Source organism: Ursus americanus, chromosome 4, assembly GCF_024610735.1.
Source record: "Ursus americanus isolate L20-20 chromosome 4, mUrsAme1.1.p, whole genome shotgun sequence".
NCBI lineage: Eukaryota > Metazoa > Chordata > Mammalia > Carnivora > Ursidae > Ursus > Ursus americanus.
This window is the reverse complement of record NC_142130.1, coordinates 69,475,054-69,493,698: the sequence shown is the minus strand read 5'-3', so window position 1 is coordinate 69,493,698 and position 18,645 is coordinate 69,475,054. Positions and strand designations below refer to the sequence as shown.

At 37.4% G+C, this 18,645-nt stretch overlaps 1 protein-coding gene across 1 annotated transcript in view; it reads right to left on the bottom strand.

The window, feature by feature from the left end:
- ROBO1 (roundabout guidance receptor 1) overlaps positions 1-18,645 on the bottom strand; it is a 764,830-nt gene that overhangs the window by 20,635 nt on the left and 725,550 nt on the right. Inside the window, exons 23-26 of the mRNA XM_087861719.1 lie at positions 16,584-16,919; positions 14,647-14,754; positions 11,840-11,984; positions 8,246-8,494 (exon numbers count right to left, since the gene is read on the bottom strand). Coding sequence (XP_087717845.1) covers positions 8,246-8,494; positions 11,840-11,984; positions 14,647-14,754; positions 16,584-16,919 — 838 coding nt within the window. The remainder of the gene's footprint in view (positions 1-8,245; positions 8,495-11,839; positions 11,985-14,646; positions 14,755-16,583; positions 16,920-18,645) is intronic.

Below are 18,645 nucleotides of genomic sequence, written 5' to 3'. Positions count from 1 at the left end.
AGTGACCTGCTCAACAGTCCCAATGCTCTCTAAGCAAGATGCTCTCTAAGCAAGATTAAAGAGATGATATAAGGGGAAGGCCATTTGGAAGACTGATAACATCAGCTCTTCAAATTCTGTGCCTTCGAGAAGTAAGGAGGATGGATACCACATAAGCATGCCAACCTGAGCACAAGCACCAGACGGTAGTGAGATCAGGTTCTAGACTCATCCAGCCCCTTCCATGGTTTAGGAAGCTAGGAAAGATACAGCATGAATGCCACTGACTGGTAATCCACCTGAAGATGTGGCTAAATTTTTCAAGGACTACAAAAGCCTAGAGACGCTGCCCAGAATTGAGTCCTTCATCAGTGAGTAAGTCGGTTCCAGCCCATCTCCCTCACCATCCTTATCAGACTCACAGAGCAAGATGAGATAGAACAGTCATGGGGGCTAACCAAGGAGAAGACTGGATCCTCATCTAGTTTGCCATGCCTTAGCACTTAGGACAAGAGGGAGGAGGACAAAGTGGTTAAAGCAGAGAATGCCCTCTTACTCCATGCCATCATAGCCACAGACAGGTACAATCTGCAAAGGATATCTCCAAGTGCATGATTATAGTTTTACAATGAGCAGAATTGCATTTTAAGAACAAATCAAACAATTAAAGGAAAAAAAAGATTCAAACCAAAAAACAGACTCTTAACTACAGAGAACAAATGGATGGTTATCAGCAGGGAGGTGGGGGAGGATGGGTGTTGGGGATTCAGGAGGGCACTTGTTGTGATGAGCACTGGAAGTATTGTATGGAAGTGTCAAGTCACTATATTGTACACCTGAAACTAATATAACATGGTATGTTAACTATATTGGAATTAGAATAAAAAATTAATAGAACTGAGCCTCAAATTAAAAGCATACAAACAAAACCATGGAGGATCTGGTCAAAATCTAACACAGGGACTTACTACAGAGAAGAATAGGGAAGTTTAATATAGCAATATAGCTTTGAGGGTGAGATGCCAGTGGCTCAAAGATGGAAGTTTTGTGCTGTTTAATTCAATGAATTGAGACACGTCAATAAACACATTTTGTTAACACAAATGGAAAGCATTAAAAATAAATGATTATTAAAATACTACATTTAACTAATTTATTGAGCATCTATTTTGTAACTAAGTATATTTTACAATATGAACTCGTTTGATTCTTTTAACAGCTTTCCAAGGTACTGCTTTTATTATCATTCTATAGATGAAGATACTAAAATTCAGAGAAATTAAGGACCTTGCCAAAGTTCCCACAATTAGTAGGTATCAGATGTAGACTTTAATCTCACATTTCATTTCCCAGGTCACGACCTTTCTTCTAGGAATGGTGTTATTATGCACACATATATACACATACACACATATATTATACATATGCATATATGTACTGGAATAATTTATACATATATGTACATATGTATATACACATGGACAGTTCTTTAATATAATGTACTATTTTTATTTCTGGGTGTTTTCTAATGCATCTGTGTGTGGCAATAGAAGAAACATGAAGAATATGCCAAAGCTGAAGTTATTTAAGAGATTAAAATGGATAATTGTCTCAATATGGAGTGTGTTATACACATAGGAGGAAAACCTTTGTTTAATTTGGGTTGCAATAAAATACCGTACTTAGAAGTCAATTTACAGTCTTTGTCAGCATGCACATCCAAAATACCACAAGAAGTTTCTTTGTTTAAAGACATGCAAGACTTTCTAGCACAAAGGGGACTATTCTGACCATCAATAAAGGATGCAGAACAGCCAACTTCTCTATGAAAGGAAGCCAGCGTTGTTGTATTTGGATAATTCACATTCTGTAGAGCAAAAACATCTTCATGTTTTTGAAGGGCTGACTTTTAACTACTATCACCCTGTGCAAATGCTGGGGAAAGAGGGAAAAATTTATTCAAACCATCTGTAAATAAGGCAAGCCCAGGGAATGTGTGATAAACATGTACAGTTTGAAATATGTAATATATTCTATTTGAAAACAAAAAGCTATTTCAAGATGCTGCACTCAAGTGGGACTTGCCACAAATGAACCTCAGCCCTCTAGATTTTTCTCCCTGAGGGGTTTCAACATCTTCTGAAATAATGTACAAGGATACGACTACAAATCACAACACTGCAGGCTCCAGCAAAAATGATGTCTTCATAAACATGTTCAAGAGAAGACAGGAACAATGCCATTAATTTATGAAAGCAGATATTTATATAGTTCACCACATACCATTTACCAGACAAAAGACAAAGGGGGAAAATGTATACCTTGGAGATTTTTTTCTGATACTGGTATAGCTTCAATACTTTGTATTGTTAACCATTACCTGATTTGTAAATAGACAAGATATTTAATTTTCCTTTGCCTTTTTATAGTCTTTTCTTTCCAAATGGACCATATTCAGTTTGTCTATATTAATAAGACATCAGTTAATTTCCTATCCCATAAATGAAATCTACTTTTATTTTTCAAGAAATTTTTGCTAAATATTAACTATGGGAAACTCAATAGCACCAGACACTTTTTGAAACAATATATGCAAATAAGTTTAATTATATTATTTTCATAGTTATTGTTTGAAAAGAGAGAAGAAAAATTCCTATTATGTTGGTCACCTAGTTTATCTGGTTTAAGACAAAGAGAGAATATCTAGAAGCTCATTAGAATGCCAAAATTGCAATATCCATATTAAAGCAGTCTAAAATGTTTAATTAAATATTGCAGATATATAATGGTTTTAGTTCAGTAATTTCTTATTAATATAAACAACACTGTTTATTTATGCCTTTGATCAATAGACACAACAGTAAAAAAATGTATATAGTAAACAAATGTATTCATTCTTTAAACATTTACACTGTCCCTATTATGGTGAGACTGCTAGGTTCTGAGACCAAAGGAATCACAAGCAAAAAGAGCTTGGGGAATACTTTATACTTTAAGTCATAAAAGGATTTGATTTTAATGCACATATACTTAATAAAGCTCACTATATATCAGGACACAGCAGAGTATATTTTGCAAAAATGTCCATGACAATATCTCCCATCCCAACGCTCTCCTGGGATGAGAACTTGCCACTCTCCCATCAAGAGAGGGAGTTTAGTTCTATACTCAGCAATCTCAGTGGACCCTGGGACTGCTCTGACCAACAGAATCTGGCAAAAGGGGACCATGTCAGTTCTGAGTGGAGCTCTTAACTGGCCTGGAAACTTCCACCTCCTGCCTTCTTGGAAGTCTCCTGCCATGTAAGAAGTGCCACTACCCTGAGATCCCCATGTCATGAGAAGTCTGGGCTATATTGAAGAGACCCCAGAGGATGAGACTCGATATGATGGCACAGAGAAGCCACAGAGTATTGAGACACCAAATACATGAGTAAAGAAACTAACCTGACAGTAAATCTTCCAGCCCCAACAGACCGAATGAAGCCATGTGGATTAGAGATGAATTGCCCAGGTGAATCCTTTCTGAATTCCCAATTCATGGAATTGTGAGTAAAAGAAAATGGTTGTTTTAGGTAACTAAGTTTTAAAGTAGTTTGTTAGGCAGCAATAGAAAGAGAAACTCAAGCACCGTGTTAGAAATTCAGCTAAATAAAATAGATTTGTTCCTTGCCTGAAGGGACTTATAATCCAGTAAAGGAGACAAACAATGAATCAAGTGTGCAATGATAACATGGTATCCACAAACAGAGGATGTCTACGTGTTATGGGAACACATAGAATTGGCTCCTATCTCAATACTGGGACAGCAGAAAAAGATTCTATAGAGAGTATCTACCATTTCACCTTGGTTTTCAAAGATACATAAGTGTTCCAAAAAAGAGAGGGGTAATGGTGTTCCAGGAAAACAGGATGGCATGGGGGAAAGACCTTAAGGTGGATGACCAAGTATTCATTCCAGGAACTGGAAGAATCGTAGAGTGAAAGCACCATGAGCAGAGAAGAGGTGAGTGGCAATGAATACGGATGGGAAGGCACGCAGGGGTCAGATCACAAAGGGCCTTGATTGCTACATTAAGGAATCTTGCCTTTATTCTAAGGGAAATGGGAAGCCATTGAGAGATTTTAAGCAATGGAGCGACTTGATCAGTGTTGCGTTTTAGGAAAATGCCTCTGCACAGGCTGCAGCAGAAAGATTAGATTGAAGAAGGGGCAAGGCTAAAGGCAACCAGACCACTTATGGACCATTACAGTAATACAGGCAAGAGAAAATGGCTGTCGGAAGTAGGAAAGTGCCTTTATGGCTGGAGATATGTGTATTGTTCTGAGTGATATTTAAGCAGCTGAAATCTACAGAAAAGAGTACTTGGATATAAGGGTCTGATGCTCAGAACGAAATCTGCAGAGAAATGGCTATCTTTAATGAGTGCATCATTAGGGGCACGGCAGGATGATGAGAAACAGAAGCCATCTGCTGATGGGCCAGGCATCTGACTAGGTCAAGGGTTTGAGAACAGGCTTTGCTCAAAGACTTAACTAGAGATGAGAATTACAATATTGTATATAGTATCAAAAACGTAGACATAACGTAAATGTCCAACATTAAGGAATTGTTCAAGTAAATCACAGTATACTTTTGTTTAACATGAATATCTAAATAAAAAGTTACTGACATGGAAAAATACACCATTCAGTGAAAAAAGCAATTATCACATATCGCATATCACAAATTCAAAGCAATGTGAGTATATGCAGAGATGAAAGACTGAAAAGACCTTCACTGAGATCTTAACAGTGACTCTCTGATTACACAGATCATTCGTACTTTTGTATTTTCATTTTATCTGTATTTTCAAATATTTCTACCGTAAACATGTAGAATATACCATCATCATAAAAGAGCAATAATAGTATTTTATTGTTGTTGTTGTTTAATGGACTTCATTTACTTATTAGAGGCCAGTGTTATTTCCAGCAACAATCCTGGAACTAAAATTCTTAATACCTTCACAGAGAGAAAATCATCATTTCAAAAGGGCTGTATATAATTGAACAGGATTTTAAGTTCAGGTAACCAAAGCATTTGAGTTCATTTTGAGTTCATATGAGTATTCATTCCCCTAAGACAGCAAGGGTGTTTTAATTCTGTGGTATCCAATTCCTTTCATCAAATACTTACAGAGGTTAGCTTTGTGCCACCTCAATGACATGAGTAAGATGTGAGCTCTGCCCTCAAAGGGCTTTTGCTTTAAAGAGGGAAACAGACATACCAAGAGCAAACACTAATGCAACATGAAAACTGACTAGCAGGGTAGCAGAGCTGTGAACAGACTGTTGTGAAGAGAAAAGAAAAGAATTGGTTGAATTTTGTCAGGTAATCAAATGAAAGTTCCACAGATGGGTTGCATTTTATCAGGGCCTGGAAGGATGAGACACGCCTGCCCCTGCAATCAAAGAAACAGCACGTGCTAACACACGGGTGCCCAGTGAGGACACTAAAAATGTGGGGGATGGCCGCGAGACACAAGAGTGGCCTGCCCTTCCTGCCAGCTCCAGAGAAGTCCTCTCTGGGCCAGGAAGTGGCAGTGCTGACCAGATATTGGTGAATTTAAGGCAAAGTCAGGGAATTTCAAACCAAGTAGCTAGAGAAGAAGGTGTATGGAGAGACTGGGAAGGAAGCGATTCGTAAAGGGGGGAGGACTGTGAAAGGCTTCGACCACTGCGCTGAAGAGCAGGACCTGACTCTGCATGAGGGGGAACATTCCCAGGCTTGTTGTGTGTCAAGAAAGGTAATGCAGAGGCTGGACAGGAAAGGGGAAACAAGAAAAGTGGAGATCAGATCAAGGATATGGCAGAATTTCAAGAGCTAGGGATGGAGGGCCTGCCTTAGCAGCTATAGGAATGGAAACAAAGGAACAAAAACCAAAGATATTTTGAAGTCAGAAATGAAGGGACTGTGAATAATTTAATTTGGGGAATGGTAGGAAGACAGCAGAAGAAATTAAGCAACAGGATAATTAAGCTGATGGCAAAATGACAAAGAGTTTTTTATAATTTTTGGCTATTTTATTTTACTATATATATTAAGATTTAATTTATTCATTTAGAGAGAGAGAGGGGGAGAGAGAAAGAGAGAGAGAGAGACCACAAGCATAGAGAGAAGCAGAGGGAGAGGGAGAAGCAGGTTCCCCGCTGAGTGGGGATCCTGACTAGGGACTTGATCCCAGGACCATGAGATCATGCTCTGAGCTGAAGTCAGATGCTTAACCAACAGGGTCACACAGGTGCCCTGGTTATTTTCTATTTAATATGTTATTCAAATAAATAAGGATTAATGATTCTAAACATGATAGCCAACAAAGAAGGGAATGAAACAAGTTTGAAAGGTCAAGTGCAAAGACAAAGAATTTGGTTTTGGACAAGTTGAGTGTGAGATGGCCAAGTGCAAATATCATGGTGGTGCTCAGGAAGAAGGGTGGGCTGGCTGAGTAAATTTGAAAGCCATCAGAATGTAAGTAATTGTCAAACCAAGCAATGGGGTGATGGCATAAGGGTGAGGACAATAGGCAACTCATATTTTTTGAATATTTACCCTACTTCAGATACTTTACACACATTATCTCATTTGATTCCCACAATAAGTTATAAAATTGCCAACACTGCAGAAAGCTTACATATGATAAAGACGGACACGTCTTTACATCGACCATTAGGAGGTTACCTTCAGTAGACTAATGCAAGCAAAATGGTTGGAGTCAGAATGCAGTGGGCTGAGGTGTGATTGGGAATTAGTAAGACAGAGTTGATTAAACAGCCCCAAGGAGTAGGAGAGAAGGAGAGCATGGTAACTAGAATGAAAGGCTAAGAAAGGAGAACATTTAACAGCAGTAGTATTAACGGTGAAGAAAAAGAACCACGAAGGAAGAGGAAGAGGCTGGAAAGTCAGGATATATAAAGGTGAACTGATCTGGATTGATCTGAAGGAGGTGGAAAGGATGACATGAGGAACACAGTAGGGGTTTCCCAGGAAGAAAATACTGTGTGCCACTTACAACACAGAGGGGAATGGTGGGAAAATAGGTAATGTGAGAGAGTGAAAGGAGAATGCTGACACATTTCAGAGGTAAGAGCCTCTATTAGCCCCTCATTTGCTTCAAATAAGAGCAATGGAGATGGTCTGTGAACCTTAACAGGGAAAAGACATAGATGTCTTATTTGTTCTCAATCTCCGTGAAGTTTCATGGGTCAACGCTATTAAAGATAAATGTATGGAATCCAAATTGCCCCTTGTCCCACAGAGGAAGGTTTAACTACCTCCTTCATTTTAGAGAGTACGTAATTTGGATTTGGTAAGAACCTCTTACTGATAGAATAATTAATAAACATTCCAAGTTCTATTTTAATCGACAGAATTCAAGCAGTATAAATGAGAATATGTTATTCATTCAAGAAAATTGAAGGACGATCTTCCGATGCAAATAACATACTCAGTTTCAAATGATATTACGAACATAGAAAGTTTTGTATATGTGTAAATTTATATGGTGAAATATAATATGTCAAGGGTAATGAAATAGTGCAAACAAAATCATCAAAAAAGAGAGAGGAGCTAACTTGATGCAATAATAGCTTTTACGTGGTAGAAATGACAAGTGAAGTACTTATTTGTGTCTAACAAAAACGTATTGGTTCACAATGCTGAATTTTTGGTTACACACACATTATTTAGTAAATTGGACAAAAGGACTCCGATCTAATATCTCAACCAAAATAAAGGTAGCTGAGGTCAAAGCAAAATAAATATGCCAAGCTCATTCTTTTGCAACACTGCAGCTACAAGGCGAGGAATCATTCTGCACACTTCATTTCAAAAGACAGGAGAAAATCTACTTTCCACAGACCAAAACAGTGACTTACCCACACATAAGGAAAACTAAGATGCAAAAACAGGCATCATCAATAAAATGCTACAAGAGTAGCAACCCATATATTTACTACATGATCTCCATGTGTTTATGAATGCAATTATCATAAGTGGGTGAGTATTAATGCAGATTATTTTATGGTTGCAAGTTCACTGGGATCAATTAATCTCATGTTCTGGTCAACAATGTTACTTGATATGTTAATTACTGAGGCTTACTGCATGATGATCCCGGAAAAAAGGCAATGTGACATGAAAATTAGCTCATATACTAGCATTCTACAAATGCCACTTAAGAGTGGAGATTATCTGATTTGTCAGCAAAAGGCTACGGACAGTGTACCTCCGATCGGGTTGGTGCTGCATGTGGCCAATCTCCTCCGGGCCGTCCTGTAACATGGGCTGGAGTTCTTCTTGTGGGGAAGGGGTCAGAGTGGCAGTGGACTGATGGCTGTAAGACACAGCAGCTGGAGAAGAAGCGGCTCCCCGCACAGGGGGAGTGGGGCCTCGTTCATCTTCCTCCTCTTCTAGTTCATCCTGTTGCAAATACATTCTTGCTGGTGGCACGGGACATGGCATTTCTTGGTCATAGCTGAAACAAATGATAAGCACACTTAGATTTGCTACAGGTTATGCAAAGAAACTATTCGTATAGTTAGCAGAATATCAGCTTTGAGCTGCTTTTTTAACCTGAATGTTCTGAGACACGTTTAGGGAGTACTGTTAAAAAAAAACAAAAAACAAAAAACAAAAAAACATTCACCGGGTGCCTGGGTGGCTCATTCGGTTAAGGCTGACTTTAGCTCAGGTCATGATCTCTGGTCCTGGGATAGAGCCCCGCCTTGGGCTCCCTGCTCAGCAGGGAGTCTGCTTCTCCCTCTCCCTCTCCCTCTAACCCTCCCTGCTGCTTGTACTCTCTCTCTCTCTCAAATAAATAATCTTTAGGAAAAATAGTTCACTATCCCCAAGGTTGTTGAGTGCTATGTATAATATTTTTTCTCTGAGTGATTACAGTTTACATTAGTATATTGTTGGCTCTGAGAAGTCATTCAATAAAGACATCTATTTAATGGGGTTTATTTATTTATTTATTTTTTTTAAAAGATTTTATTTATTTATTTATTTGACAGAGATAGAAACAGCCAGCGAAAGAGGGAACACAAGCAGGGGGAGTGGGAGAGGAAGAAGCAGGCTCATAGCAGAGGAGCCTGACGTGGGGCTCGATCCCACAACGCCGGGATCACGCCCTGAGCCGAAGGCAGACGCTTAACCGCTGTGCCACCCAGGCGCCCCTATTTAATGGGGTTTAAATTACTACTTCCTAAATGTGTTGCATAGTGTGTAACCTTCCTCTTCAACATGATGTCTAAAAGATGACTCAGGGGTGGTCCTACAGATGACTCAGAGATGATATGCTAACCTCTGAGAAAAATTACTCTTGAAAATCCTTTCTTAAAAATCCACCTTTTCTCTGAAATTATAATAGATCACTATTTCTTCGATTGAGCACAAAATGAAGTCGTTGGCTTGCGTTTGGAATGTTGAATAAAACACACAGTAAATAAAACAGTCAATAAGCAATAAAATGCCCCACTACTCCTCTGCTAGAGCTGTGTGGAAACTCTAGATGGATCTGGGAAACACTCATGCCTTTCTCTTTTCTCCCACCCCAGGGCAGATGGTTATTGATTCGAATGGCAGTAATTTACTGCATTATATAAACTGTGTTCATGTTACCCCTCTCTCTCATTCATTCTTCACCCCCTGCCTTGTTCACCTGAACTCGGGAAACGTGATGCTCATATAACGTGATTTCTTTGTGTCTCCCTTTACTTTACCAATCCCACTACCTCCCTTTGACACTTTTTCTGTCTCCTGTCTCAACAAAATAACAGCAATTTGTGCACTCCTCTAAACTAGAAATCTTGAGTCATCTTGACTTACTCCTCTCTCTTCTACCCTGAACTGTTCTCTGGCTGATCTCTGTTTCCTCTCTAAAAAATCTCCAAAATCTATTACCTTTCTAAAATGTGTGGTGCGTGCTACTGCAATAACCTTTTAATTGAGCTCTTTGCCCCCAGTCACTCTACCCTTCTGAATCCTCACATTGCTTCCAAAATCACTTTATTATAAAACGCATTGCTCTCCGATCATTCATTCACTGCAAAGTAATACATGGCTCTCTAATTGACTAGAGGGAAATATACAAATACCTAAATAAGACCTTCAAGGACATAACCTGGCTTACACCTGCCTTCCCAGCTTCCTCTCCCTCCCTCCCATTGATCCCTTTTAGTCCTCCAGGAGGTCACATCTCTGCGTGGTCACGATGTCCATAAAAGCCCTCTTCCTCTTGATGGTGAACTGTATCATTTGTCAAAGTTAAGAACAAAAGCCAATGGATCAGGAAACCTTCCTTCTCCCCACTTAGAATCCGTCTCTCCCTTCGGGGCACAGTTGCATCTCCTATAGGCTTTTAAAAAACAATATCCACTTATTTCATTTTAGTCCCTTTTCTGGCAGACTAAAATAGCAATAAATGTTAATAGAGCCTAGAAAATGAATTTTTAAAAAATATAGTCAATCCTCAATTTGTGCGGATTCTATCCCTACAAATTCACCCACTTGCTAACATTTATTTGTAACCCAAGGTTAATACTCACGGTAAAGAATTTGAGTCACTCCCCCTTCTTGTGTCAGCTTTCATACGGTCAACAAGTGTCCTTTTCTAAGCCTACATAGTGCCACATTGTTCTCAATTGTTTTCTTTCTATTGATAATTTCCCTGTTTAAAGTAGCCCCCTGAGGATAGAGCTTTCGTGCAATCTAGTGTTTCCACGTGCAAAAAGGCTAGGATGTGCCGTAATATAGAAAATACGTACCTTAGATAAGCTTTGCTCAGGAATGACCTACGGCACTACTGGCTGTAAACGTAAATGAATCAACAATGCATATTGCATAAGGTGTCTTTAAACAAAAACACACATAAAACAAGATTATGCATGGATCAGATAACAAAAATGTGTGACCAGAGACTTGCAGGAACCTATCCCTGTGTTTCCCCTGGGAGTAATGGCTCAGTATTCCCTAATTAAATGATTGGAAAAACAAAGGTAGAGAGCTTTGTTTCCTGCCATACTTGGATCTGTAAAACTATTTTTTGTGTGTGGAGAATGAAAGAACATTGTCTTTATTTTTACAATAGTCACTAAAAAGACCGTGTTTTCAGGTAGATTTTATGTATTTTTTGTTAATTCTCTATAGCAAATGAGTTCGCCTCCATTGATCATACCAGTGAAACATCTGTTTCGCTTTGTTGGTTCAGTTCTATAGAATCTGGGGTGAGAGCGAAACACATTAACTTTCTTATTGCTGTCCTATGGTATGATTATTTACACTATTTTAATCCTTGTGAGAGACAATTCAGGGAGTTTAAAGTCCCACAGTTTTCAGCATAATGTGATAATATCTAAGAACAAACAAAAGTTTTCAGGATACCCTAGCTGTGGTATAAATTCACACATTTACTTTATGGAAATTCAAGAATATAAAATAGAAATTCTGATTTGAAAATCATAAATCATATATATGTATGATTATATATATCATGATACATCTATGATCTTGTATATATTTTTATATATGGTTATATATGTAAATTACATGTATAGAACATAAAAAGTTATGTAAATTGTGTGTGTATATTCTGATTCATAATTCTTCACTCCAAAAGAAGCTTCCAAGGCACAAATTCCTTTTTTGGGGGCAACACTGAGGATGTTTTTCAAGTCTTTCTGACATAGCAATACTTTTTTTTTTCAGAGACAAATGTTTGTGGACCTTAGGAATGTCTCCCCTTGGTGATCTAGTTTAGTAATTGCTTCATGTGGGTTTAAGGCATAATACTATTTCACTTACATCGGTTCATTCTTCTTACCTTTCATCTACAGAAATACTGTACTCTTCACTATTGCTGTGAGGAGGAGGGTGTGCTGGGGGAGGAGGAAGCAGGTCTGCCCAGTTCATGCCACCCTGTTTTGGTACTTTGGGTGTCCGTGCCCCTTTCTTGTGCCCTTGGCTCCCTTGAAAAGAAATAAAATCCAAGTCTTTTATTTCTGGCCTTCAAGGTTTTTCTATTATCCACAGGTGAATTATTTCCTTTAAATATAATCGTATAATTCATATATGCAGAAGCAGATAAATACGCTTTTCTTCATTAATCTTAACAGAACTTTGTACAATAGAAGATGCAACGTATTGCCAAGTTTAACTGCAAAATAAATAGCGAAAACGCAATTAAACCGCAAATGAATTTTACAAGTCATATCATTAATAGTGATCCTTTTACAGCAATTAATTGCATTATGGATTATCACCTAAAACAAATGAGCTGTAGACATATTTTCTGAAGTGCCTTTCTATTATTTAATTGCTGGAACCTAAAATACAATATGATACAGATACGATCTATTAGAGTTCCACTGTTGCATTAAATCACCGAATATACATAATTTGTACTTGTCCATTGAAATGTTTTAGGCACAATGAAATTACTAGTTTTCGTCAGAAAGGCAGGTGCAGATGAAAATTATTGCTGGAAGAGCTAATATAACTAACAACAAAAGAAGCAGAGAAATGATTTTTAAAAAGGGATAGAAGTGTTTTTATCCCCAGTTTCTACAAAATTATGGCTTATAGTAAAATGATGTTGCTTGAGCATTTTTAGTAGTTTGAAATAGCCCAATTATTCAAGCGCCCCAGTGTTCTGATTTTAGATTTGGAATATTCTTTAAATGCAGGTAACTGCACATTTTAGAGTATTCATTTTAAAATAATTTGGGGTCAAAAGATATTTGGGGATAAAATTATCTTTATTTTCTTCCTCCAATATGATACATTTCAGGTTCTTATGGAAATTATAGGCGATGAGCCTATAATTGTTTTTCTCATATGATCCCCTAAAAGCAGTGAATTTTCTTGGTCTTTTCATTTTTAACCTCTCTGAAACAGCTCCAAGTTACATGGTGCATGAAACAGGTTTTGGTATATTCAATGACCCTTATTTTTTTTTTTTTTTAGTTGCTTGGGAATTTTTGGCCCAGTCACAGTGTTTGTTAAGCCAGACGTTCTTGAACTAGTATGTCACTGCACCAAGTATGGGCCAAAGGCATGGCTGTTAGTAATAAATTATGATTTTCAGGCCTCTACCTGTATGTCTGCATTCTCTCTTCCTTCACTCAGTTGTCCGGTATGGAAAGCCTAGGCAACAGTCACGGACTTGACCATACCCAGCACCTTCCTCTTGACCTCTTGGCATGCATCTACCCTAACTCCATCTGTCCTAAGAGGCCTATCATTATAAATCTCTCTAACACATCACTTGCTTGCTTCATTTGTTCCCCTAATTACCACCAGACTATACATTTGTCTTTTTACCAAATCTTCACAGACTACCAAACAATAAATAGCAGCAGAACACCAAGATCTAGGTCTCTAAGCTGAGGGATGGAGAAAGTCAATTCAAAATTAACAACACAGAATCATTTTCCTCACGAAGATACGATTTTTCTAAGTGCTTAAGAATACAAAGAGGAAATGGCATGGGATATCAAATACTAAAATATTTTCCGCGGTTTTCCCAGGAGTAGATCCTTTAAAAAATTCCTGTTAACTCAGAATTTCCTTACTTCAAACCAAAGTCCTTAGTAAGATTTTAGTTGTTTAAAAAAAAAAAAATCAACATACAGTAGAATAAGAGCAGATCTAAAAGGCAAAGAGGTATTTTTAAGCTCCTTTAATTCCGATAAGAATAGTTCTAATCAGTGACCAAATGTAGGCTTAAAAATGCCAAATCAGCAGCCTTCGTCAAGGGGAGATGATAAAATGCAAATGCCATCTTCATTACAGAAAAGGGGTAGAGACCCTGGCTAAACGCACCTAGCAGCACCTTCAAACCAGCTATTGAGATGTGATATTTCTACCCTCTCCTGGAGAAACATACTAGAGGCAAGATCAATTGGTTCTGTTCTCCATCGTGGTGTGACTCGCCACATGTTAGTTCCAATAATGAACTGCCTTTAATTAGAAAAACAGGACTTAAGTACCAGCAAAGTCCCATCTGCAGCTCCTATCAGGAAAACAGGTGGCAAACAGCTGCGACAGCATGAAGGGAAGAGGCCTCACTGTGGCTTCGAAGGCTCTTACAAACCCAATTTGGGAGGTTGCTTTCTGAGGTTTTAGGGCAAGAACTGAGGGAGAGTAGAAAGCTTATCAATGGAGGCAGGTTCCTATTGTCTCTAGATCTCATGTTATCATCTCCTAGGCCTGTGGTTCTGCTCAAGAGTACTCAGATTTTATGTGCTTTATAGCCTGTTTCAAATGGTAACAAATTTAGCAGATTAAGTATATGCCCAACATTTTTAGTTTTATTTTGGTCAAGGGCAAAAAAGAAGTTTCAACTGCCTTTAAAGTCTAGTCCATGCTTCTGGCTTTATAAAAGCTCATTAACAAGGAGGAGAATAAGATCTTTAATCTTTGTTACTAAGTAGAACAGAAAATGGTTTAGTGAGTGGACTGTCTCTCAAATTGCAGAGAGAAGACCCATGTCTAGAAAAATTCAAATTATATCAAATGCGTAGATATGCTGTATGTGTATCTCAGTTCATTAGCATTCAATCTGTAATTGTGGACTATACCGTCTTTTTAAAGGAGAGATTGACTTTCTCTTTGGTTCCCCATACTTACCAGATGTACTACTGCCCCGGTCCGAACTGTTGTAGGATCCTCCTGTGTTCTGGTCGTATGATTGGTTGTATGGGATAGTTGGAGGAACTGTGTCATTTGCTCGATAATCTAGACATTTCAGATGGAAAAAAAACCAAACTTTTATTTTCTCCTCGATGCCTTAATCATTTACCAGCAATCAGGCTTTTAATTTACCGTGTTGATCACTTGCTAAGACGTACGGAAGTGTAAAGGAGGAAAAGTCAAGAAAAGATAGGCACGTCTTCTTTAAGATTTATAAAATACAAATTCTTTGCATCATCTCCTTTATATGATCAGACTAAACATTGATATGTACAAATCATATGAGGGACTATTTCTTCTCTTTAAATATTTATAAATCAGCTAAGACAGAAATCGGAATTGCTTGAATTCTTAACTTGAAAAATGTAACAGCAAAATAATTTTAACCATAAGAAATCAGGAAAATATGTCTGCAAATCATTTTAAGAAATTAAAATAAAAAGCCCTGAAACTTGTCAACAAGATGATCTCTAACAAAAACATATCCATGATAAGAAAACAAAGGCTCTCAATCTGCCATGGAAATGCTGCTGCTTACTTATTAATAAGCAAAGGTAAAAATCCAAATGAAAAACTTGCCCCTGGAATGTACTGGGTAATAATCCATCAGTTTAGTTGCATTCCAGGCCTTTCTTACAGCTGACATACTGACTCTGTTACAAGCAATATAAACAATAAATAAGAGCTCTGAAATATTTCTTAGAGGCCTGTCAGAGGTTTCCAAAGTCTGCACTAAAGCCATACATACTGAAGAGGAAAGATGTAACAGCAGTTGGAATTCCCACTGCAAACTACAGGGCTGCAGAAACTGTCCTCTCTTCATCATGGTCAGCCTTTGTCATGAGCTTGCGCAAGAGTCTTAACAAACATTGACTGAACTGGGTTTTATGCCAATCAAGGGTTTTCTCAAACTTCGAAAAAAGCTGGATGACTGTATTGTTAAATTAACATATGTCACACTAACTTAATCAAATGGGATGTTTGTCATCTCCAACTGTAATACATTTTATTTTTGAAGAAAATGGTCACAACTCAAGCCTAAAGAAAATAATCTAGGTCTCTAATTATCTACAATAAGATGTGCCATTTATCTGGACACTTGTGCAAAATTGCCCTGATCTATTCATATTAGAGGATGCTTTTCTTTTTTTTATCTCCATAGGTGCAACTTTGCAAATCATGTTAGTAAAGCAGTAGCCTAAAGGACTACAAAGAAATCAAATACTTACCTTGTCCAACTCACACATATTATAATAGAGAAACATTCTCCTCAGGCTATAAAATACCATTCCACTGCTACCAGTTAACAATTTACTTGAGGTTCTATCCTGACAGATTTCAATGAAGTCAACCAAAAAAATTTAGGTTCTAAAATCATAACATTGCAGCAGTCTTAGGGACCACATGAGGTAGGAGAAATACAACAAATTGAACCACTTCTCCAGTTCAAGCTTAATTTAATTATTTTTCCTCAGTTTGATACAAAAATGCCATTCGTTTATATGACCATGTCGAAGTAATTATCTTCCATTATTGAGTGGAAAGAATGGGATAGTCTATTTATTTAAAATGTGAGGTATTGTGACGGTGGTACATCTGCCTTATGAATAAAAGATTGCGCTAAGCAATCCCTCACCTACGATTAAATTTAAATTAATCTCAAAACCATTTGAAGATAGTTATATATTATTATAAAATCAATTTTCCGGGTTATTGTTGTGCTAATTAACTCCTTGACACTGGAAATTTCGAAAACAAAGACATAAGGAAACGTGAGTAACAAAAGAAAGATTTCATTTGCTCATCCCAGAGAAGTCTGAAGGGTTAAGGGTACCAAGACAGAAAAGACTGGGAATAAAGGCAAAGCTCTTCACCTTTGTTCAGTTTGTTTTGCTCCATGATGTTATACTGAATTGGGGCCACTTCCTGTTTCTGCTGTGCCGGCGGTTTCCAGTGCTTCTCGCTGGAGTCCCCACTGCCATTGTTCATGTTGTTGCTGAGGCTTGACTGGATGAGCTGGGTGGTGGCGTAAGGAGTGGGCTGCCCTGATGGATTGACAAAACGCCCGTCCTTCAGATTTGGGCTATGGAAGGTTTTCATCTCATTGATTTTGTTACTAAGGTCCACATCACCATAAACAGTTGACTCAGGGAGCATCAGATTTGTTTGTTTGTTATCCAGTTGGTTGTTATAATTGGCTATACAATCAGCTATGTGCAACGGAGAGGAAAAGGAAAAAGTCATTCTGCATGGTTATTCGTCTTAAATTTCTCTGTAAGTAGCTTCGTGAGTCACAATAAAAGGGTTATGTAAAGTAAAAATGGGCTTAAATGCGATCAATAAAAAGGGTTAGGTATTCATATGTACTTCCTGAAGAAGGTAATTTGAAATTGAGGAAATGAGAGAGGACATAGAGAAATTATATAGAGATGAATTTTGAATTTGAATTTAAGATGATTTTCCTTTAAGAACCCCATTAAAAGGAATTGCACTTAAATAATATACACACGAATATCTTTATGTGCCAAACTTATATTTTCTAGTCTGGAGTTACTGACCTCTCTGAAGCTACTAGTTAGTTGTTGAAGCAACGGAACAAAGCATGTATGTTGAGAATCCAAACCAAAGGAAAAGAAAAAAACCAAAACTCTGCCTACACATCAAAGAACTTGAGATTCTAATATTTTATAAAGTAACTCTATTCAAAAGATATGAGGAACAGAGGTAAAGGGATAGTAAATAGTGTTTAAGGTAATTTTATTGGTTCTTCCCTTGGTCATGTAGGATAATCATTATCAGGAAAGGATGCTATATAATCTTTTTTTCATGGTTTCATAAAGACACCTCAAGAAGTATAAAATGACAATAATGATGATAAAATGAATCATAAGTAGCCTGAGTAATTTAATCAAAGAAAGCCTGAAATAGTATCTAATTTGTCTACTATTTCAATTTCCCTCTAATTTGCTCCTCATTGAAGTATTAGGGAATGAAGTAACTGATAGAATATTTAAAATTAAATAAATAGAAATATTTAAAGCCTGCAGTTGAAAATATTAAAACAGCAGGAAGAGCTAAAATCATAATTTAAAATGAAAACATTTTTCAAATAAAATAATTTTCCAAGTTACAGTGGTTAAAAATACCATTATTTTATTCACGTAGTTCATAGTGGCACTCACATTAACAGCTCACCTTGATGATTGGTTTTCAGCTGGGTATGTTGATGAAAAATTAACTGAAGATGTAAATGTGAATATAATCTTAAGAGAAATATGCAACTTCTCTGTAATACTGAACTCGACTACTCTGCATCTTAACACTAAGTGATCAGGGAACAGGAATATTTGACTCACCTGGCCTTTAGTAATTCTGATTTCTAATTTCTAGGTATCAAGTTTTGTTTAACAGTGGTGAAGAAATATTGTTGAAGGCCATATGGTTTTGCCAATTTCATTTTTCTTCACCGGTCTTTCTGAACGATTGTGATTCCATAGAATTTTCTGAGATGATGGACATGTTCTATTCTGTATTGTCCAATTTGGAAGCCACCAGACTATGTGGCTACACTTGAAATGTGGCTAGTGAAAATGAGGAGCTGAACTTTAAATTGTATTTTGTTTTGTTTAACCGTAAATAGCCACCTGTAGCCAGAGGCTACCATATTGCACAACACAGCTCTACATATTAGTTTAAATGGGTATTGCCATCTTTTGTCTTCTGCAGGGCTCAACAGTCTTTTTTAGTTTTTTTTTTTTGTAATCATGTGAGCACCTATCTGTACAACTAGAATATGGATCTCTGGAGAACAGGGACGTAGTCACATGGAGATGTCCTATCTATATCCATATCCAGTGGAGACCCTGGACTTGTTTTAAGGCTAGACATACAGACTGCTCTATGATTTGTTATGATGCATAACATCTTCACTTAAAT